This window comes from Nelusetta ayraudi, unplaced genomic scaffold (genome assembly GCF_046127955.1).
Source record: "Nelusetta ayraudi isolate G7.1 ecotype Tasmania unplaced genomic scaffold, CSIRO-AGI_Nayr_v1 ptg000011l, whole genome shotgun sequence".
In the NCBI taxonomy this organism is placed as follows: domain Eukaryota; kingdom Metazoa; phylum Chordata; class Actinopteri; order Tetraodontiformes; family Monacanthidae; genus Nelusetta; species Nelusetta ayraudi.
In genome coordinates this window covers 21,498,419-21,521,300 of record NW_027466061.1, presented here as the reverse complement: position 1 = coordinate 21,521,300, position 22,882 = coordinate 21,498,419, and the positions used below count along the sequence as shown (strand labels likewise).

Sequence of the window (22,882 nt, the reverse complement as noted above, 5' to 3'; positions counted from 1 at the left end):
CTATTGGTGAGCCAAAGTGTAAGGTCCTTCCGTCTCGTTGCGAGGCAAGTCAACGCATGTGTGCGTCGTGACATTATCACGGGCCCGGTGCATCAAGCGCACCCATCATGCGTCACGTATTGCATCATAATGCGTCTTGAGGAGCGTCATGCGCCATGCGTCATTAATGTCTTCATCAAATTACTCGCAGCAAAAATAAACAAATTGCGTCTGCCAAAGTGACTTAAATCACGTACGGACCTGTGATAGGTTGCTATGAGTCATCCATATTGGCAGATGTGCTCGTGATTTTATTACCTGGGTGCTTTCAATGTGGGTCATCATGGCTCAGTGTCGCTGATCCTTTCTGTTGTCCCTCGCTGAAGGAAGTGCATTTGTCTGTTAAAGGTGTTCCCGGCCAGTTAACTATTAACTCCTTGGAATCCGCTTGTAAACAAAGGTGCTGTAAAACTCGGTCACAGGACATTAGCCTTTCACCGGTGAACGTTAGCGCGGGTCCTTGCACGTCCCTGTAAAAGAAGACATGCCCCATCAAATTTGTGACTGCACTGAATTAAGAGGGAAAACTCAATTTTGTGACTTGGTTTCATTTTCATTCCACAATATGGGGGATTAAAGAAACCTTACAGAGGTGGGTTCAGCCATGTAGGCTGCTCCCGTCAAAATGCACCTTGAACTGCGTTGAGTTGTTGTGTGCTGTGCCACCAAAACAACAAAGAAAACTCACTCCTGTCAGGGTTTGTCTCCGGAGGCGGCCATGATTAGCTCCTAACCCTACCGGCCATACATCTCTGCTGCCCTGCCTCCCTGCACCCAGGATGGCCTGTTAAACAGAGATGGAGAATGAGAGAGAACATGGCTAGTGGGGATGAAAGCAATGGTTAGCCGAGATGCTACCCGTAGTTAGCGTAATAGCAGTGTTTACTCAGCCCTGCACCCTCCGCATACAGCTGACTCTTGCAGTGTCTGTTTTTGTGCCTTCAGTTCTCGATGGGTGGCCACACCCTTGACACACACACATTCACACATGCACACACAAGCACAATGCCTTGAATGACAGACACATGAAAACAGCAAACAGGAAAACAGGATCGAAGTGTAGTTTTCATCATGCTCCCCTCCTTGCCCTGCTCGCTCGAAAGCTCCTTTGTCCTCTACAGTCTGCCGTCTAAGTTGTTTGCATCCCATTGTTCCCATGTTAATTACTTCGCTAAATCTCTTAGCCGCCTCGCTATAATGCCGCACATACTGCATATAGGCTGCTTCTCATCCACTGCCCTCTGAAAGCCTTTCAATAAGAACCTCAAACGTTTCTTTTTTTTCATTTCAGTGGCTGCTTTAAAGTTATTTTAGCTAAAGTATCATTGTGACAATGTTCTATTTTCTGCCATGGTTCATGTGTGTTAAGATGTACATTTGTATGGTATCATCTGTGTATTTTGTGGTGCAAAACATCACTATAAATAGCTGGTGGTGACGTATTTTTCCATTTCCCTTAGCAGACTAACACATCCTCAACCTTATTTTATCATAAGTATGATTTATGATTACCAATTATTATAAATAATAATTACCGATGAAAATGTTTCATCTAAAATTGTACAACTAATACTTGGAGGTGTCATAGCTTCATTTTTACTTGATGACAGTAATACATTTGATGCAACTTCAGCTCATGTCAGATTTTGCTTGATTTAGTTTCCGTTTGAAAGTAGTTGAATTTGGCGGCACTGGTTTTGCATTGGATTTACACCAATTGATTTTTTTTCTGTTCTGTTTCTACCGGTTTAATTCATTTATTAAACCGGATCCTGCTAGTACAAAGTATACCATCAAACACTGTCATTTCTCTATTGAATCAAACCAATTCCCCCAGTTGTCTCACTCCATAAGTATCTGCTACCGTGCAAGTACACGTGGACGCAAATGTTGGTCCCGTGCCGCTTTTGCGTGCATCTGGGAGGCACCAGGCTGCACAGGAATAAATAAGCAGCTATATAAATAAAGAATAAACCTCGCTCTAGGAATTTGTCTCATTGAAGATGAAAAACATCTTCCTTTCCCTGGTGTCTGCTCTAAAAGATATCACCGCGCCACCAAGGGTTTGGAGCCCGGTGAGTAGCCAACTCTAACATCCCCATTCACACTCTACCCACCGACTTGATCCAGCACAACATTGGCGTACATAAAAATTAGTGTCAAAACAAATGGTGAGCCAATAAAGTTGCACTCATTCTGCATGGTACACTGAACAGAAGAGAAGGGCCTGAAATGTTTGCACTTGTGGTTGCAGACATGCAGACAGTGATCGTTTTCCTATCGGCTATTTTCCCCAAAGTTTTACACAATGGACCACTGTCTTGTTACTGCTGAACTTGTTGAGATATGAATCCTAAAAGTCTGCATTGTGTAAGACATCAAGAAGTAATCTCAGATGGAACTCTTACCACGGATAGACGTGTGCAGTGTGGATCCTGTGTGTTTTGCAATCAGTAATTGGCAAAGAAGATGCAATCACCTAGAGGCACATTCCAGGCAGTGACAAACAGTGACGCACAAATAGCTGTCAGCCATGTCTGTCTGCAGCAGTGCCCAGGTTAGGCACCAGCTTTGTGACTCACAAGTAGCCCTCCTTTACATTTCCAACCATTCCTTCCATACCATCGCCAAGAGACTTGTCGAAAGATGAAGCGGAGGAAACTCTTTCCTTTTGTGAGATTTTTGCCTCGCAGGGTGTTTATCTTATTTCCCTTTCTCAAAGAGGGTGGTCGCTCAGGTGGCCGTTGTGTGTTTCTGCATGTATTGAAACAGCCACATGAGTAATGGGGTTGCTCAACACCTCTGCAGGCAACAATGGCTTTTCCCCCCCTTTCCACGAGGTACTAGAGGCATTGTGTCCCTGACACTTTAACTTATTTAGCTGAACTGAATAGACTAAAACTGACCAGCCACACAGTGAGCCTCAAGATATTCCACACTCTGAGCGCCCTCTCTTTCTCCCTTCTCACAAAATATCAGTGTTCATTGTTGTTGCTCTGCTGCAACCATGAACCCAGTAGCCAGACAAGCTGAGAACACTTTTGGTTCAATTCCAACTGCCCCCTTTGAACCGAATCATTGTCGGGGGAACCCTTCAAGACGAAAGTAGGCACACATTCAGTCTTTTTAAAAATGTATTCTGAAGTCCTTTTGAGATAACACTTTGATTTAAAGAGACAAATCTTGTCCCTTGCATATTGAGATGTGCTCTATCCAGCGTTGCGATTATTCATCGCAGATGGCCAAAGGGAGGAATAATAGCGATAAGAAGCTTTGTTTGTAATACCACAAGACACTAAAACTGGAGGCTGTGGCAAACTTCAAAGTTCATATATCCTCATTGTCGGTACATCACTTGGCTTAGTTCTGTCCCACAGCAAATCAAAGGAGCAGTGACGTCTGCGGTGTCTTCCAAAAGCTTTTTGTTCAATAGCCTTATTTAATCGTGGTTAATTTGGCGAGCACCTGCTTCTCTTTGGTGACCTGCCATGTCCCTGGGGTCAGGTGCCTTGTTGTGTGTTTGATGTGATGTTAGCATACATGTTGCCACATTATGAGATCATGGCACTTTGTGGGATTTGAGCCCATCTGGAGCACTTGGTTTCAATTTTCTTAATGAGGGACATTAAGTGGGCGGCTGTCCTGAGGGACTACTGTTTAGTTCCCCCACCCCACCCCCACCCACCCTTTGTATACCCTCGGTACAAATTTAGCTGAGGAGCTTAATCCAATATCCCAAACTCCTCTGTGTTCCTTTGGCCTCTCCCTCCCATGATTTCTCTGGCTCTGTGTTGCATTTGTTTTCCAACTCCTCTGCTGATGTATTCTGCGTGTTACATTCGCTCCACTTGTGTTTTCCTCTGCCCCAAGCAGGATTTCGTTGTGGGTATTGGGTGCCTTGTTGATCGCTACCAAAGATCTCCTGTGTTGTGTGTGGTTGTTTTCTTGCAAGTATACTTGCTAAAGCTCATCTGCCTCCCCTGATTCTGCTCTGCTCTTACTTGCATTCTGATATTTCTGCTTATCCACATTGTTATGCTCACTCAAATGTATGCAAATATTTGACAAAAGGTTTGAATACTAATGCTCCTCTGCTCTTGTTCCTCTGCATGTGTTGCTCTCCCAGGTGTTAGTCTTTGATCCTGTCAGAGTGGGACGTGTCTAGCAGGGGACTGAGGAGGGAGCAGTGCCAACTTGGAACATGGTGCCTAATATTCACCTGGCAGTGCCCCTCGTGCCCAGAGGGGCGTTGCTGTTCCTGCTTCTTCTCAGCTGCATGGTCTTCTCCTCACTGTCAGACAGTAAGTACTCGATGTGAAGTCTTTCCTTGCTCCCGACCTACAACAGTTGTTAATAGTTGAGGAATATTCAGCCTATTATTTGCTAGACAAGGATCAAAAAGGCTGCATATTTCGGGCGAGTTGCATCATGCCATGATGTGCCAAAATGCAACCCTGTCTGTTTCCCTCACTTTAACCCAATGCATCAAGGCATACGTACAGAATGTTTTTTTTCATTCCGTGTGGCTCAGACTTTGATTTAGGGTGCAATATAGATTCAAATTCAGATTCGCCTGGTGAATGGCCAAAAGGCAAATATCTATATGTTAAATTTCCCACCAGAAAGCACAAGGTGCTTTAATATCGGCACTAAATCTAGTGGCACAGTGCACTCGGGGAGGTTGTATGGGCTTCTCTGACTGACTGTCAATCTGAATGACGGCTTTGGCTGGAAGAAGGCCCTTCTGGAAGATGTGTCACAATCACCGTGCCTTGGACCTCAGGGGCGGCCGAGGAGCACTGCCCTGCAGAAAGCGAGGTCAGGGACGGAATTAATTCAGCACATGACCTCACCTATAGTGCTATCATAGGGTCACTGTAATTCAATTAGACCCTGGTCCCTCCCACTCTCTCACCCAGCCATGCCAAATGCCCCCTTCTCTCAGGCACAGGCCCAGTAGGATTTGTTATTTCTCTACCCTTTGCCTTGTCACTCTCAGCTCTATGCTATCATCTTTGTCTCTTGCGGTGTGTCTGGAGTTTTGTCTAGTATCGGTATGATCCTGACCTTGCGGTTTTACACTGCCCTTTTCTTTTTTTTCACCAAGTGGTTGGGCATGGCTGTCTTTGCTGTCTGCCTGTAATGTGATCGCGCCGAGTTAAACCTCGACTAGAGCTATGGTCTTTAGGTGGAGGATTTAAAGCTGTGCCTCAGTGCACGGAAGGCATCCCCAGACCTAAACAACGCAAAGTGTGTTTGACTCAAATCCTTTCATGTTGTTTTTTCTAACGTCGAGCAAGTATTTCACAGTTTCTCAGCAGCATTCCTAAATGAAATAAACACACACACAGAATCTGGACAATTATCCATTAATTTAAATGTGACTTGAAAATGTGGATTGTCTTTGTCTTTTTTTTTGCCTGTAAAAAAGGAAATGTATGGTCATTGTAATCATTGGGGATAAACAGATTGATTCAACTGCATGTCGTTTGACGGCAGAATTATTTGATGAGTGTAATACAAATAGTCCTGAGCGAGCACTGCCCAGGCGTAATGATAATAAAGCATGCCAAAATGGCAGCACACATTGCAATTCACAAGAAAAACAAAACAGTCTGGAGCAAAATGCCAGGCAAGACTTTCTTTCTCGCGCTTGAAATATTATATAGTCTTGTCACTTCAGATTGTCCACAAAATGGTGGCGGCCCTGTTATATCCTCATTGCTCAGTAGATGTTTAGCACTTGCCACTGTGAAGACTTCTGAGGACGTGATGTGAGATAGTTGTGGTGCACAAGCAGTGCATGAGTGCGATGAGACGATGTTGTATAATATATCGCACTTTGAAGACCCGTCACAAAATTAAAAATGCATGCTTTATTCTACCCTGTAGTGCTAAAGAGAGTGGGCTAGCTGTTTCTCCAGGCCATTCTATGTAGAAATTTCAAATAAAAACATTGTCATACTATTTTAATGAGCCATGGCGTCTCCAACACAAAACTTTGTTGTATACATTGACAGAAGCAGCTGAACAGCTGGTGCTCTACATTATTTTATCTGGTCTTATAATCATTTAGCTTTGTGCCTGTCTGGCTCCGTAAGAACAAGATCTCCCCGGTCTGTAATTTTAGTGATCATATCATTTACAGATAAAAATAAAAAACACACACACACACACACATACTCAGAGCCAAGTATTTTAATTACACAGATGCTCTGCCATGGTCAAGCTGGTGCAAGTTTGCATTATTGAAGTTAAGTCCAAAGACTTAATTTGAATAAGAAGCTTGGGAAAAGATGGAATTTCATTTCAAAAGAAAAAAAAACAAAAAACAAACGTATAGTAGAGCTTGTCTCCAAGAAAGCAACCCATGTTTGTAGTTTAATACAGGCACACATGGTGAAAGACGGAGACCTGCTATTACTCACACTGTAAAGCAAACAGACATAGAATTAAAATAGGACAGTTGGGGGCAAAAATAACACCTGCCCCTAATTGCAGGGTTATGAGCAATTCATGCCTATAATTTGTAAGCAACTTCGTTATGTGAACTTGATCGTTCTGGTTTGAATTTCCTGTATTACAGGGCAGACAGCAGACAGATATTGTGGGCGGGATGCCTGACAAGTTTGTGATTACATGGGTTTCGTCTGCTGTCCTTGTTTCCTCCTTGAAAAAACAGGCAAAATAATCCCTTGGTTAGGTTTGGTGGGGAAAATTATACGGGCTGGGTTTTCATCTCCTTGTTTTAATGCACATTTTGGAGTATAACACAGAGAAAGCATCATTGAAATGCATGCATATATGTATATATATATATATATATATATATATATATATATATATATATATATATATATATATATATTGCTTGAAGTTGTTCTTGACAAATGCAGATAACAGTAAATCCATAATATGGTGATGGAAATACATTGCAGAATTAGTTGTGTTCCTATCGCTGAACTCACACGACACCTGTTTATACTCATTATATGGCGTGGCAGCATCGGCTTGTTGCAGTAACATTAACAGCAGATATGTGTTGGCTTATGAACACTCCAAAATATTCCATTACAAAATAGCCCTGACTTTAATATCACTCGGCAAGTTGGACACTGCCATGGCAACCACCTATTTTTTTGGCAGATTTTTAACCTCTACGACTCCTGCATTTTATTGTAGCCATGTTAAGCAATGTTACTTCTTACACCACTTGCTGACAAAACTGTTGCAGTTTCCCTTTATTCACATTTCTGTCTTGGCAGAGTCGAGTTTACAGTTTATAAAGTGCACCAGATTACAGTGGAGACAATGGAGACATCAGCCTTTCAAAGGCTAACACCTTGCCTCAGATGGCACAATTTATCCTGATTTACACAAGTGCGAGTGCATACGAGACATCCTTGACCAGTGCTACTAGTAATGGCATTTTGACATCATTCATCTTCTTCTGCCACTGAGAAGGCTCACAATACAGTGTGATTACTCTGAGTGCCAAACACAGATGTCCCATAGATCCCTTGGGAACTTAGCCTAATCAACCAGTCCTCCATGCAGCCTCCTTGTACACAATAGGCCACAAGCCCCCAAGGTCAGCCTCAAAGTCGCACATACCCAGCACTTAAATGTAATGGTTATCTTTTTGTAGTGCTGTCATTGTGAGTTATTTCATTGCCTGTAATAAGCTTTTGATGTATTTGTCTCCTCTTGTGCCTTAATGCTGTAATCTTGGGTGGCTTTTCATGTGAGGTGCTGCAAAACCATGAAGGCCCTTATTTGTGAGAGTGCTTCTAGTGACAGAAGGACGACAATGGCATCTTGATTAGCATATCAGCCACTGTCTCATTCTGCTAATTTTGTGTGTCTGTGTGCCTGTGTGTGTTAGTTCATGTAACACCAGCAGATTCTTCTTTGTGTGTAACTAACCTGAGTTTTATAGTTTTATATACTGTATACGCACACATATATATGTGTATATATACATATATATATATATATATATATATATATATATATATATATATATATATATATATATATATATATATATATATATATATATATATATATATATATACATATATATATATATATGTATGTATATATATATATATATATATATTTATGTATACATACAGTATATGTATTAAGGCTACAACAATTCCTCGAGTAATTCGAGTCACCCGATTACAAAACATAATTGAGGAATTTCATCTGCCTCAAGGCATCGTTTAATTAAATTTAATGTTCGTTTTTCGCATGGACTTTTTTTTAGTATGACACAGCGTTCTTCCATCAGAGGCCATGCGCCCACTGCAAATCGGGAGAAGACGGAAGCGGCCTTTTGGCAACGGTACCAGGGCGGTGCGGTTTCATGCTTCTGCTTTTTCTAAAATACGCCCAGGCCATGTCTGGTGTGAACTTGCACACTGACGTTAGTGGCCACATTGTGCTGTGGAGCGGACTTTAATTAAGCAAACGTATGTTTTATCCGATTACTCGATGAATCGTTGGAGTATTTGATAGACTAATCGATTATCAAAATGTTTGATAGCTGCAGCCCTAATATATGTATATATGTGTGTGTGTGTGTGTGTGTGTGTGTGTGTGTGTGTGTGTGTGTGTGTGTGTGTGTGTGTGTGTGTGTGTGAGTGTTAGTGTTCTTTAGTGTTCTCTTTTGTTTATTACTTTCACTTTAAACAACTATGGACAAAACAATATTTCCACAACAGTGTGTGAGTGACATTACAGATGTCACAAAAGATCTGGCTTGACAAAAACCTAATAAGGCAGTCAGATGTGATTGATTTTGCACTTCCTAAAGCTCTCTAATATTGACGGATGTGATGGAAGTACCCAAGCACTTTTCTTTGGGGAGACCAGCCGGCATTCTTGTTGATGGGGATGTGGAAATTGCATTGTACTTTTTAAGTGTCCATATGGTCACTTGGCACAAAAACAAGGCTAGAAAATTGATTCCTTTTGAAATTAAAAGTAGACACGTTTACATTGGAGACCCACTTGGAGACAGATTTGGTTAGTGTACAGCTGTGGTCCTCGCACGTCGAAATTGTGTTGATTAAAGAGAGGATGATGCAGATGTGTGTGAGGGTGCTCCGCAATGAGGAGATATACTCTGAGAAGAAAGGGCAATATATGTGTGAAAACACCTGCTAGATAAAGTGTTGGAGGAACGCAACGTTGAGGTTGTGGCGGGATGGTGGGAAGCTGTTATCATATGGCAGTAATGTCAGAATGGCGAGAGGAAAATGTCATTGGAGGTTAATGATGTGAGATTAATAGTTTAATTAGGGAGCTCAATGGTCGGGGCCAGAGGCAGTCACCCAAACTCTCTGCTGTGTCCGGGATTCTGCAGTGCCACAGGACGATGCAGTCCAGTGTCCTTCCAGATAAGGGCAGATGGCGGAAGATGTGTCATTTGCATCCATGTCCTTTTCTTTATTATTTATTACGCTCTCAATAAATCCAGGCTTTCCCGGGTGAAGTAAGAACTAATGATCTGCCAGAGTAGTTACATTAACGAATGCCCAATTGGTGAATGGCAGGATTGGAGAAATTTAAACTAGTTTAAATGAAACAGCTCATGTAGGCTGGACTGAAAAATAGTATAATGCAAATATCCCTTGGGAGATTTGCTCGATTCTTTCTTCTCTGGTTTTGGAATGTGCTGTGAGTTGGGCTTGATGGTCTTTAAATGAACCCAGACAGCCTGTGGACACAAACCAGCATAGACCATGTATGACTCTCTCCACTGGGAATTGTTTCATGGGCATGTGCAACAATCAGCCTAGGCTTTTATCGCTGCTAAATGTTTTGGGTGTGCGACAAAAGGAGCCTTCTGGCACCTGCAGCACACAACCTCTTTGTTGATCCAGGTCTGCACTGTACCAAAATGTTTTTTTTTCTCCCTTAGTTTCAGCTCGCGGAGAGTTGAATTACTTAAGACCACCGGCCAGATGAGAACAATGGTAGCGGGCTCTTTGTGGTCTCTGAGGGAAGGCTAATCTAGAGAAGGCAAATTAATGAGGTTAGTCGGGGTCACAAGGGGGTGCGTGGTGATGGATGAAGCTAACCCTAAAATGGGATCCATGAAGAAGCAGGGAGCTTTCTCCGGGGCCAAGCCACCGACCTACCACCTCCTGGGATCACTTAGCACACTTAACGTTTCCCCCACGCTGGTCTATTAATGCCAGGATCTGAGCCAAGGTGACTATCAGACTTTACCCAGCATCATTAACAAACAATATCATTTTTCTGAATCTTCTCCTGTATTCCCACAGCAACTTGGCGAGGGAGCTTTAATTTGCATAAGAAAGTTGCCATGCTATATACTCGATTGCATATTCAGGCCACCCTATACTAGACTCAGCCACCAGTTCTATTCTGCTCCGTGTGTCAATGTCACTGTGTTGACACCCACAAATGCTTTTAAATGCAGCGGTCACTCGTCCAGTTTGTGTAATGACAGTTAAAATGAGAACGTTTTATCAAGCGGGCAAAATGAACATCGGATATGACACTGGCTCGAGCCTGAGGTTTCTGTTCAGCCCACACACAAGCAGGCTTGTGTCGCTGATTAGAACCGCACACTTTCTAAAGATATTTATGACTTGGAAATGGTCGCATTTTTACTTTACTTACACTTACTCTACTAAAAAAAAGGTGAATTATTATAGTTATAATTTTCAGAGAAAGGACATCAATGTGGGTTGTATTTTTCTTCATGCAATAGCAGCAATTTTATTGTCACAAGGAAGCCTCGACAAAATGTCTACCTTCATCTGATCCCGAGTCTGAAAAATTCCTATCAAAGCACGGCGTGTACATCGGCGACTCTGCTCAAATGTCAAGCACTGACTGAAAGACAAAGTAGAGGCAAAGAGAGCAGAAATGAGATGCCTCCCCTGTTCTTAATCAGCTGGAGGAACATGAAAACCATTACGGTAATGTCGCTCACACTGTGAAGAGAGGATTGGCCGGCGGCTGCTTGCACCTCAAGTTCTTGTTCATCCGTGCAGTCTTAAATAGTTCACTGAGGTCCCCACTGAGATTTGATGTTATCCTTGCTCCTTTTTTTCCCCATACATCGAGATATTGAACTGAGCTGTAGCCACCGCACCATGACTGTTCACACTCTCAGGATTTCAGGAAAACTGCTCTAGCTGTCGCAACAGGTGTAAACACAGTGCAAACTGTCTTTGACCTCGAGACATGCTGGTGTCTTAGCGTCGTGTCTTACCAAGGCGTGGATTTTGCAGTGCCGCCGTTAACCAACATAATGAAGAAAAAAAAAAAAAAAAGAAATCTCATGTTTTTTAGAATTTTTGATTAGGCCACTCACCTCTACTTTAGATAAGTGGGAGTGCACCGTGCAACCAAACCAGATTATCCAGCATAAACCTATTTAGACATGAGAAAAAAACACATTGGTAGAATTGTCAGTGTTGCATTTTGCACGGTAACCTGGATGATTAAAAAACGTTGATTAACATCCTGGCGACCGCTAGAGGGTAATTATGTCACTTTGCCCCTTTGCACAGACATGTAGTCTTCACATGTCATTTAGGGAAAACAACTAAAATATTCTCAGCTTTTGCTGTAAAAGGAATGTGAGGACCCAAACATGATGTTTATTAGTTTAAACAAACAGCCTGAAGTGCCGTTGACTTTAGTGCTGTAAATAGCTTGCAGGGGAGGCAGCTTTATATGGAATTAATTGCAAGCAAGTTGTCTGCTAATGGCCTGAAAAGGCCCTAATGGAAGTGTTCCATTAAAACAACCGGTGCTGATGCCATCAGACAAATTTCCACTAAGTGTTGCCTCGTGAAAATGATAACTTGCTAATCCATTATTAATAAGAATAAATGGTTCTCTCTCTGCAGTGTGTGTATCGATCTATGATACTCTACACCATGGAGTAGCTCTCACTGGGCACTCTGGTAGGCCTGGGAATACACTAATTGTTAGTCACACAAGTGCCATTTATACACATTCACTCACCCAGCTGTCTGTGCATTTATTATGAGCATTGCTGTGAGAGCCTAGACAGGAAAGGAAAAAACAAACCAAAAAAAACGTCTTGCTAATATGAGCAAACCAAACAAAAACAGTGTTTATCATCAAGTCTCTCAGAAACACAACTCTTGTCTGATAGTTTATCCCTCTAACTCTGCTTTCCTTTGAAAATATCTTCTACTGCCAGGTGTTTCCAAGTGAACGAGGGCCTCCGGAAACTGACCCCCCTTCTCCCTCCTGAACTTTCATCTCTTTAACAACCTCAGACCCACCAAATACTCCTGCAGGCATTCCGTTTACTCAAACAGTTGCTTTAATCAAACCACACACGCAGAACAAGCACAGGCATTCCTACAGTCCTTGTCTCCAGTTTGAAATCCAAAGTTGAAATGTACTAATTTGCGTCTTAAAGGTATGAGGGACGACATTGACCTGATTTTCCTAAGTCTTGTTGCACAGGTAACAACACTTGCTGCAGTCTGATTGAGCTGTAAATTTGTTATATTTAAGAGCTAAATAAAGGGGTTGTTATCATTCTCTCTCCATGTGATCTTCTGAAAAATGTGCTCTTACAAAGCAAAGTACCTTTGTAAGGACTTCATCCCCCTGTCTTTAGTTAAATCATTAATTTGGTTTGTTAACTGTGACACGAAAGCCTCTTAACTACCAAAACCAATTCAGCTGTGTGAGAACTACAACACTGCTTTGCATACAGATCACTATTTGATTTTTTTTTTTTTTTTGTCAGCCTGATAATTGACTCTTACTCCATAGAAGCCGGATTTGAACATTTATACCTGTTTTTTTTCAGGATGATAATGTCAAAGCCAGGTCAGTGTGAATCAACAAAATGTTGAAAGTGAGGCTTTTGTTGAGGGGATGGGTTCCATTTTGAAATTCTGGAAAAACCGGTGCCGGGCCTGACAGTCACCACAGCAAGAAGAGTCCATGGGTGAGAGCTTTGCCTGTCAAGATAGAGTTTTTTAATGTGAGATATCAAAGCTTGGAAAGAGTGCAGCTCAAAGCCAGCAGTCACCGGCTGAATGAAGGATTTGCATAGGTAGGCTTATGTGTTTTCCACCTCGTCCTTGCCTTTGTTTTCATGTGACAAGTGCCTGACAGCCACGAAAATGGGACACAGGCAGAGAAAAAAAGGGTCAAGGCTGTATTTTGTCTCTCTAAGAAAAGAACTGACATACCCAACAGTTTGATATCCTTCCCGCCAGTGGTGGGAAATGGAGGATTTTGCGGAACCACCATCCCAAAATAAAATGCGTCTGCCCTTTTTGCACTGGAGTGTGTTAAAGCCGCTATTAACCCCATCCAGATTTTGCCATTTGATTTGTTGGTGAGATCTGGATTAAGGATGGACAGCGACAAATGTGCCACAGTTCCAGCCTGGTGTCATAGTTTGCTTATCGGAAATCAGAAGAAGCCTGGTTAAGAGGATTTCTTCTTGAAAAGCTGCTGGCCAGTTTACCAATTTTCCCCCAATATCCCTAAAAATCCCACAGTTTTTTGAAGATCCAGTGGTCCTTCTGTCAGTGTTTGTGCCTATATACAAACTTTTATCCTTTAATTTGAGGCATGTGCACTGCACTCTTTAATGCTGCCTGATGCTCCATCTTGGCATGCAAAGTCAAAAAGCCTCTCACATCAGCTTTGATCCAACTCCTGTGGACAGATGTTTGCAGAAAGTCTTGGAAGTCAGAATGGAGGTAATCTAGCCTTGATGATTCCAGCTTGCCATCCCTGACAGCACAGATGGACTTTAAGACATGCAGCCGCTTTTGGGAGATTTGAGAAGAAGAATTTTTACTTTATTCTATTAGTATTAAATGAGAACACTGACATTGAGAGCTGCAAAACAGGCCATTGGGGAACTTTCTTAGGTCTGCAAACATTTATTATCATTAGTTTGTTTATTGAACACGGAGGAGCTAAAATGTTTATTGTAAGCGAAAGACCATAACTTCGATCTTACCTTTGCCTTTGCCCATCTAACGGGGAACATTGTGTTGGTAAGCCTCCAAAGTTTAATTTTGCTCATAAACGGAACACAAAATCTCTGTCTTAGGGCATGAGTCAGCAAATTCCTCCTCATCCATCTATCTGTACTTTACCACTGAATTTATAGGAGATGCATACTTAAATCCCTAAAATCTAAAATCCCAAAACCACCATCTCTGACATTTGCATCGACTTGAATGCCAAACCACAACTTCATTTAGCACAAATCCACAAACAAGATGTGTGTTGGAGCAAGCACGACTCTGAAATATTTTTTTCCTTCTTTTTTCTTTTTTCATGTATCTTCCAACACACTTTGGACTGGCCGTGGTGTAAATCCACCCCCAAACCCCCCAGAAAAAGAAAAAAAGCACTTTCGGTGGACTTACTTCGATGAAGCGAAATTGCTCAAAGTAATTAGATTGCACCAGCGGTGCTCAAGCTCAGCACAGGGCCACTTTCAGAGGCTTCCATTAGTTGGGTACGCCAAATAAAAAACAAAAACAGGGGAAGGGGCAGAAAAATGCTGAAGTTAGTTGTTTAGTGCTTACCAAGCGTGAACCATTATCAGAGCTGTCCAGTGTGTCACAATCTCATTCCGGTGCTAAAGACGTGGATTTATCGCCACGCAATTGAAGCTCAAATCCTGCTCGCAAGAGAACCACTCAGAAAATATCATTCAAATGTCAGGTGGGTTTAGGCATTGTGACGGGAGTCAAAGGTCGCAGCATTGGTGTGTTGAAGTGCTTTTTTATTACCAACTGCATACATAACTACTCTATCACAGTCTACCAGTTCTACATCCAACGGCGGAGACTTCTTAGCTTATCGCTTTTTCCGACAAAGCACAATGTTAGCTTTCATCCCCACCGCTAATTTGACAGTAATTTGACAGAGACACGGAAAACAGGTCAAAAAGTGTATGCTTACACAAAGGAATGCCGGCTATGTGGCATGGTATCCTTTAAAAAGTGCCTTTTTTATTTTTATTTTTTTTCAGTTTTTATGTTTTTGCTGGTGGATTGATGCATTGCTGCTATCTGGATGACTCTCTTGAAGACTGCAGTCTTTATCTGCTGTGCGTGTGAGGAGGTGCAAAGATTCCTGTTTTGAGACGTCATCCAGGCTGCTCTGTCAGAGTCTTGATCCACATTGCTTTGCTTATTCCTGCCCTTCAGAGTTGCACTGCCATGTGTACAGAATCCCTCAAAATTAGCGTTTTCGGGGTCTGCGTTATGCGTCACGTGCAGTTGTTTTGTGAGGAACGCTTCCTCTGCAACGGTGGCCGCCGCCACCTCACCCAGTGAAATAAAAAGTCGACTAAATTGTCCAAGAGCGTGGAGAACGCGCTCGTTCAGACATGCGCCGTTTGCGGCAGTACGCTAACTAGACATCGGACCCCCGCTCCTCTCCTGGCCTCCCCCCGCTTTCAGCGCACCTATCTCTGCCTGCAGTTGCTGCGATCTTGGAAGCACATAAAAGAAAATAATGGCAGCAGCAGCCGTTGCTGGATTTTCCCCAGCGTGTGCTCGGCGAGGCGGGGGCCAGCGTCACCTCTGCGCGTACACAGTGTAATGATTCACACTCAACGTTCGCCGTCCGTCTCTGCGGGGGAGGGGGATGGGGGCGGGGGCGGGGTCTTCCCGCCGTCACGGCAGCCCAGGTTACCCCACACACCCCACACACCCTACACACACCAAACTCCCCCCAGTAATTACTCTGGGGACGAAACTGGTTGCGGTTGTTGAGCCGCCAGGGATGGATGTTGTAGGACAACGGCCGTGCCGCGGCGGTGATGTGCGTGCGACAGGTGTGGCCCGCTGCCGAGATGCACTCACGTTGGCGCCGCGTCAAGCTGGACGGCTGCCCGTCGCCATAACACACTTTCCTTTGTCGTGTCTGTGATGACGGCGGGCGTGGCGGCGCGCAGTAGGGAGGGGAAAAAAAAGAAGGGGGAAAAGAAAACAGCTCGAAGGAAACAGAGACCACAGACAGACATGGGCGTCATTAACGACATGCCATCCTCAAGGTCACAGGGAGGTCAAACAATGAGCGCAGTGACAGAACGTCTCTGACTGTGCAAGTTAACGGGCGCTTAGTCTGTTGTACAAGCCTGTCCCTATTTGTTTCTTCTCCAGTTGAAGATTTTTATTTATTTTTTTTTTTTTTAAAAGGCTGTATTTTCTGTTTTTTTTGCTTTTTTAAACATTTTTACTGATTGCCGGCATTCCTGCTTCGCTTCTGCTTTTAAAGCGGCGCTTCCAAACCGAGGTGAGAAATTCACCGTGAGACAGAGACGGGCCGCACACAAAGGCTGGATGTTTCCTCCGAGACTGAGCTGCAGGTGTGCGCGCAGACAAAGACCGTTTGTGGCTCCTTTTGTTGCCCTTGTGTAAAGAAAGTGAGAACCATAGATAACTGAGTTTTTCATGCTGATACCACTGTGCTAACATCACCTTCACCTCTCCCCTCCCTCCCTTCAAACCTCCCCACGTCTCCCTCTGCCCACTTTGCTGCCACTCTGTCAGGCTCGCCAACTTTCGTCAAATCCCCGGAGGACCAGACGGGCGTCTCGGGCGGAGTGGCGTCATTTGTGTGCCAGGCCACCGGGGAGCCAAAACCCAGAATCACCTGGATGAAGAAAGGCAAGAAAGTCAGCTCCCAGCGCTTCGAGGTGAGCACTCATGAGTGGAAAACAGGCGCACGAGGTTCAAGCGGGCGCCAACACGAGTCACGTGCCGAGGCCTTAGCAGGCGTGTGGGGCTTTTCTTTTTCACCCGTCCCCTTTTCGGTTCCGTCCCCCCCACCATACATCCCTTTGATATATGACTTGATTTACTCCCCCTCCCCTCGCTGAAACCCCCCCCCCCCCCCGTCAACAAGAGGACGCACGCTGAGGCGGCAGCCCCGCAGGCCTCGGAGCGGCCTTGCCGCCAAGCAGAATGTCGCACTAGCGCTTATCATTCCGTCTAATTAAATGTGTTGGCTCGAAGCATCACGGTCGACTGCCGTTCCATTTTTTTTTTTTTTTTTTGGGGTGGGGGAAACTTTGGCTTGTGTTCCCCATTAAACATTTTTAATAAGAACACCCGACTTCTATTACACCTCTGACAAGTCCTATTTTTCAGCCGCAAACTGGCCAATTTGCTCTCTGGCGTCGGCGCTGCGGAAAGGGGAAGAAATGTGTAACTTGCACGTCTAAACAAATCTGTTCTCTGTGATGTATTAGATGAGATCTTTTGAAATGGAAAATATAACAGACGCCTCACCCCTACCACCACCACCACCACCACCGCCCCCGATAATGATAAATTTGCCGGCCTCTTGTTTTTTGTTTTGTTTTTTGCTCTAAAGGTGATCGAGTTTGACGACGGCTCGGGCTCCGTGCTGCGGATCCAGCCGCTGCGCACGCACAGGGACGAAGCCATTTACGAGTGCACGGCCACCAACAACGTCGGAGAGATCAACACCAGTGCCAAGCTCACAGTGCTTGAAGGTAAGATAAGCCCCCCCCCCCCCCTTTCTCACTCCGTTTATTTCTCTATCTCGCTTTCCACTCACTCTTTTCTCCCAACCTCCCAAAGCTCAGCGCTGTTTTTTTCCCCCCTCCAGATTTGATATTTTAATGCATCCAAAAGCGAACATGGCTGTTTTCCTGTGTAATTCATAAATAAACATTTGCACACACTGTGGATTCTGGGTATTGGCAGTGCCAGGGAGCAGATCTATCTTAATGTCAACCCTACAAGGCGAGGAGAGATAAAAAAAAATATTTTTTATATATATAAAAATGCAAGCAATGCGTTTTTAAATAAGACAGCGCTCATTTCAGCAATTCAGCAACTCTACCACTCCGAGTTCAGTAGCGGCGCGTAAAATACTTTCCATGTATCGGCAATAATGATGTATTTACTTTGCTTTCTGCCGCTAATGAGCCCGATTCTCACCAGCAACACGCATTCCCATAATCAATTAAAGAGTAATAAATTGCCCCATCAAAAGCCTTGTATTGAATCATGGCTGATGGCTCATTTATAGGACTCGGATAACTATTTACAAGTCAGTGATTTCTCCTAAGTAGAGAGGCTCCGTGTGAATAAACAAACATTTTGGTCCTGGTATAGGTCAACCTCCGAGGCTAGCGTGACCTCCGCAGACCTTCTCCTCTGCCCCTCTTGCACGTCCACTCGCTTCCTCTGATTTATTTAGACTTGTGTCCCTTTTTGTTTTTGCTGCCGAGCTGTGATCGCAAATGCTCGTCTCTTGATCCTTTTAATTATTGTTGTTGTGAGGCTTCTTTTTTCTTTTTTCTTTTTTTATCCACGAGTGTGTGCTCGTCGTCACTGGAATTGATTTTATTAGAAACCTGCGGGGAAATGAGAAGCCGGTGAAGGGATTAAAGCCATCCGCAGCCATTACGGCTTGCATTAAAGCCGATTCTTCCTAATTCAAAGCGAGCCCATCCATTGCCTGTCTCAATCCCATCTCCCTTACACCCACTCCCTCCTTTTTCCCCCTCTGTGCTCGCTGATTTGATGATATCATCGTCTTGTGTAATCTCCCCCAAGGGGCTTCTTCTGCACAAAGGAAGGTTTTCTTCATAGCTTCCCTTTCCTTTGCACTGTACCACGAGGACAGCTCTTACTGCTGCAAGAAAAAACAAAAACACAAACATGACATGGAACATGCATGAACATGTGGAATTGATCACTGTAATGGTGCCTGTGTGGACGGGTGATGCGCAGAATTTGGATTCCTTCAGTCAAGACGGACATCAGTCTGATTCAACAGTGAGCAACTGTTCCCACCAGCACATGATGATTTGGATGGAGTCACTTTCTCTCTGCTATCATGTGCTCAGCAGCGTCGCTGCTCAGCCAACAGTAAATCACCGCGCTGACCTATGATTAATGCTGCTAATCTGTTGGATTGTTTCACTTTGGGGCCTGGGAAATAATGACGAGACTCCCTTTGACACAATCTGTTCCAGTTAAGGGCCTTATCGTTTGATTAAAAAGTAGCGGTGGACCCAGGAGAGACAAACACAAAGGTTGCGTCAAGCTCCAGTCTAAACCGTAGCGAGACCGAGAGGAGGTTTGACCAAATGGCAGCGAGATCTAATGATATTCTCAGAAATGACCGACTGCACCTCATGGGAATAGCCAGACTTTATTTTTTCCATTTGTTGGACAAACCACCATCAACAGCCACAAAAAAACAAACAGGCCAGCTTCATTAAAGCACCTCGGACAGCACAGCTGCTCTCAGCCCACGAGCTGCCGCGAGCCAGAGCCACTTCCACCCTACCTGTCCGAGCAGCCGCGTTAGACAAATGGCTGGCAAAGTTAAAGTCTTCATTGAACATTTAGCCCCGGATGAAGAGGAGCGGATCTTCATTTCCAAACTCGGCTTGAGCTGCGAGCGTGCCAAGTGGCTTCATGTCAGCTTGAAGTCAGCAGCCTCGGCCAAGATTGTTCATGACGAGCGGCCGTGCTTGTGCCTTCCCAGTGCTCGGCTGGCTGGCTGGCTGGCTGGCTGGCTGCTTTGCGCTCAACATGCTTCTCATACAGATTTGATTGTTTAATTAAGGGATGCTGATGTTTACTACGGCATAGAGCTTGCATTGTATTAAATGAAAGCCTATAAAATGAATGTCTCCTTGATTCCAATCTTAAGCAGGGATCATTTTTGCAAACAGCATTTGATTAAAAAACAGGACATCTGTGGAATCTGCAGGATTCCCCCCCCAGTTGAGGACTTGCGAGTATTAATGCAGTCACACCGACTGGTAGAGAACAGAAGCACACATCACATTTAATCAGAATAATTTCTTCAATCTGCTTGTCCTGAACCCCGAGGATGTGCCGGACAACTTCGAACCCCTTCATGAATACACATGCATATTCACACACACACACACACACACACACACACACACACACACACACCCTCGCGGAGCAATGTTGTCAGCTCGACTCTATATTTAGACCATTGTTTGTAGCCCAGCGATACATCAAGTTTGTATCAGCGGCGCCACACAAGAAAACACTGGGGCAGCACCAAACAGACGGAGACTAATGATCCCCCTCCTTCTCCTTAATGGTGGAAGCCTGAAGGGTTGAGAAGCCAGAGTCACATCACCACATTGCTTTTTCTCCCCCCCCCCCTCCTGCCCAATCAAATGATTAAAATATGAAGAAAGTCCCAAAACAAACTCGCCGAGCTTCAGTGCGCTTAATCCAATGTGTTGCCCTTGAGCAAGGCACAAAAACCCATAAAGCTCCTTAGTGGCTAATAACAGAGGACATCAGCTCTTTCGCTCAGAATGCGTGGTGGCAAGTCAAGCCGAACATCGCCTAAAACCGTGTCACGTCCCCCGTCAACCCTCCCCCCGTAAATGAAGGTTGGAAAAATATCTCTGAAAAAAACAAAAAACACACTTGCCATTTCTGGCATCACAAAAGAAAAGCCTCAGATTTGGCGCATGACTTAAAGTACATGTGACTTCGCTGTGGCATGTAATCATCACAATACATCATCTCGAGAGGCTGCAAGAATGGTGAAGTCGTTATGCGGCTAAGTCGATCTGGATTACAGGTTTCAGTGGAGCACAGGGAGGTCAAGCATTAATTATCATTATTTCATATAGTGGCTCTTTATTTTTTTTATGCCAATTCGGCATAATGTGGATTATAACAGTCATATCGCTTTGCAAATGCTTTGGAAAGGCTTAAAAGAACTCTGTAGTTTGTATTTCCAAAAAGCATTAAGATGTCTAATCACAAGTCTGGATCAGTTTTTTGATTCTGATCTATGCCCAAATCAGCTTTGTTTCATAATTTAAAAGGATGGAACTTTAAGAGTTTTTTTTTTTTTTGTTATAACTCTGCTTGGCTGCAAAATGGAGAAAGTTGCATTATGCACACTGTCAGATGGTGCTTTCTGTTGTATAGCAATAAATATGCATGTCGAGCTGGAGCTGGAGCACTTGCAATTTTTTTCTTTTTTCTCTGTCTCTGCCAAAGTGGATGATCAGAACTGTGACGGCACACCGTCGACGGTCGTTCACCTGTGGCGAGTAGCAGAGGCATGTTTTCACTCCGCAGCCACGTCGAGCTCCAGCACTTTCGCAGCAATGAATCGCAAGTCACTCTGTAATTCTGTCACGCCATAACAGCCCCGCTCTTTGTTCACGGCGGTTCTCACGCCCCCCCCCGACCCAGAGGTCACGCTGCTGAGACGTACACGTGGGCCTGAAGTCAGCGGAGCTATTTCTCATTGTGTACGTGAGAGGGGGACACATGTGACGGCCCAATCAAAGCCACACATTTGGACCTTAATTGTCTCAAAGGTTCTCTTTACCATCATTTTCTAACAATGACAAGTGTCTCCAGCCTGGCAATGAGCTATCCAGAAATGACTGAAGTCCATCCTTTGCTGGCTCCACTTGTTTAAGTAAAAATAGCCTTTTCTGAAAACGGGCCCTTTGTGATGTCACAACAGGTAGCAACACCTCTCCCCAGTTAGTGACAGCATCCCCAGCCAGGTAGTAGTTCCACCTGCCTGCTTGATGAAAAATTGTGAACGTCCAGGATAGCGCTAGCTTTAGCAAGACGCAAACAGTTATGTGTACATATATATCGATCTATCCATCTATCCATCTATCGATCCATCTATCTATCCATCTGTCTATCTATCTATCTGTTGATCTTATACATATATATGTATGTTTATAAATGTATTTACTGTATATGTACATATAGATATATAGATATACATATACAATTGATATAGACATTGATACATAGATAGATAGATAGACATACGTTTTTTGTTTTTTTTTTAAATTCTGAAAATAATGGGACCTTTAACTTTGTCAAAATGTCGAAAATGTCAGTTCCCCTATTAGACTTTTTTTTCCATGCGAGCCTGGAAGAGGGAGGAATGTGCAGAAAGCCATGTGCAGATCTGACATGTGGATAACTAGCGATGGAGACAGCTGAGACAACTGAGGTGGACACGCAAAACATCAGCGCTTGTCTCTGAACTCCCGACTCCATTACTTTCACTTCGACGCTGACGCTGGCGCCTGAGCTGCGCGCCTGCATCTTTTTGTTTTCTTCCAAATATGGCGTGGAGCGGTGCAGTGCAGTGACGTTGCAGGGTATTACAGAGTGATGACCACAGAGAGCGGTGACTCATTACTTTGGTAACGATGCCAGTGCTTTGACCTTGGCCGCTCCTCTTGAACTACACTGGCTCAGTGAATGTTCAGGTAAATGGCGCTTGTCTTGGTGATGTATGAAATAAACCACTACTGGCCAGGAAAGGCTCCTCAGCTTCACAACATCCGTCTTAGATGCAGTGTGCTGCCACTTCGCCGTGTCAGGGCCGTATTTCATATTTTCCTTGCTGTTAACATTTGATGAGCATGTAAAGTGCAATGAGTCAAATCAGGAAATGACAAAGCTGATGTCAAAACCACGTCAGGGCGTTAACGCTGACAATAAAACAAATGACACTCAAGTGATCCAATGGATAGTGACTTTTTCTCCTGTATTAAGACTGGTTTGTTTAGCTTGTAGCAGCAAATTTTGCAGACATTTCTTTTGAAAGCCTCTAAAGAAAACAAGAACAGAATGATTTTTTTCCCCCTTCTACAGCCAAATAACTCTGAGAAAAGGCGAGTGATCACCGAGGCTTAAAGCATAGGGATAAATAATGCAAACATTTTAGAAAACAAAGCCAGCATGAATTTAAAACTGGAATTTAATCCAGAACATCTAATTGGATTGTA

The 22,882-nt window shown here is 43.8% G+C and overlaps 1 protein-coding gene across 8 annotated transcripts in view; it reads left to right on the top strand.

The window, feature by feature from the left end:
- LOC142885460 (receptor-type tyrosine-protein phosphatase F-like) overlaps positions 1 to 22,882 on the top strand; it is a 165,674-nt gene that overhangs the window by 50,435 nt on the left and 92,357 nt on the right. For all 8 annotated transcript variants that reach the window (XM_076021913.1, XM_076021917.1, XM_076021916.1 and 5 more), the window contains exons 2-4: positions 4,166 to 4,340; positions 16,614 to 16,759; positions 17,440 to 17,581. In XM_076021913.1, the coding sequence (XP_075878028.1) occupies positions 4,241 to 4,340; positions 16,614 to 16,759; positions 17,440 to 17,581 (388 nt within the window). In that variant the 5' untranslated portion in view covers positions 4,166 to 4,240. The remainder of the gene's footprint in view (positions 1 to 4,165; positions 4,341 to 16,613; positions 16,760 to 17,439; positions 17,582 to 22,882) is intronic.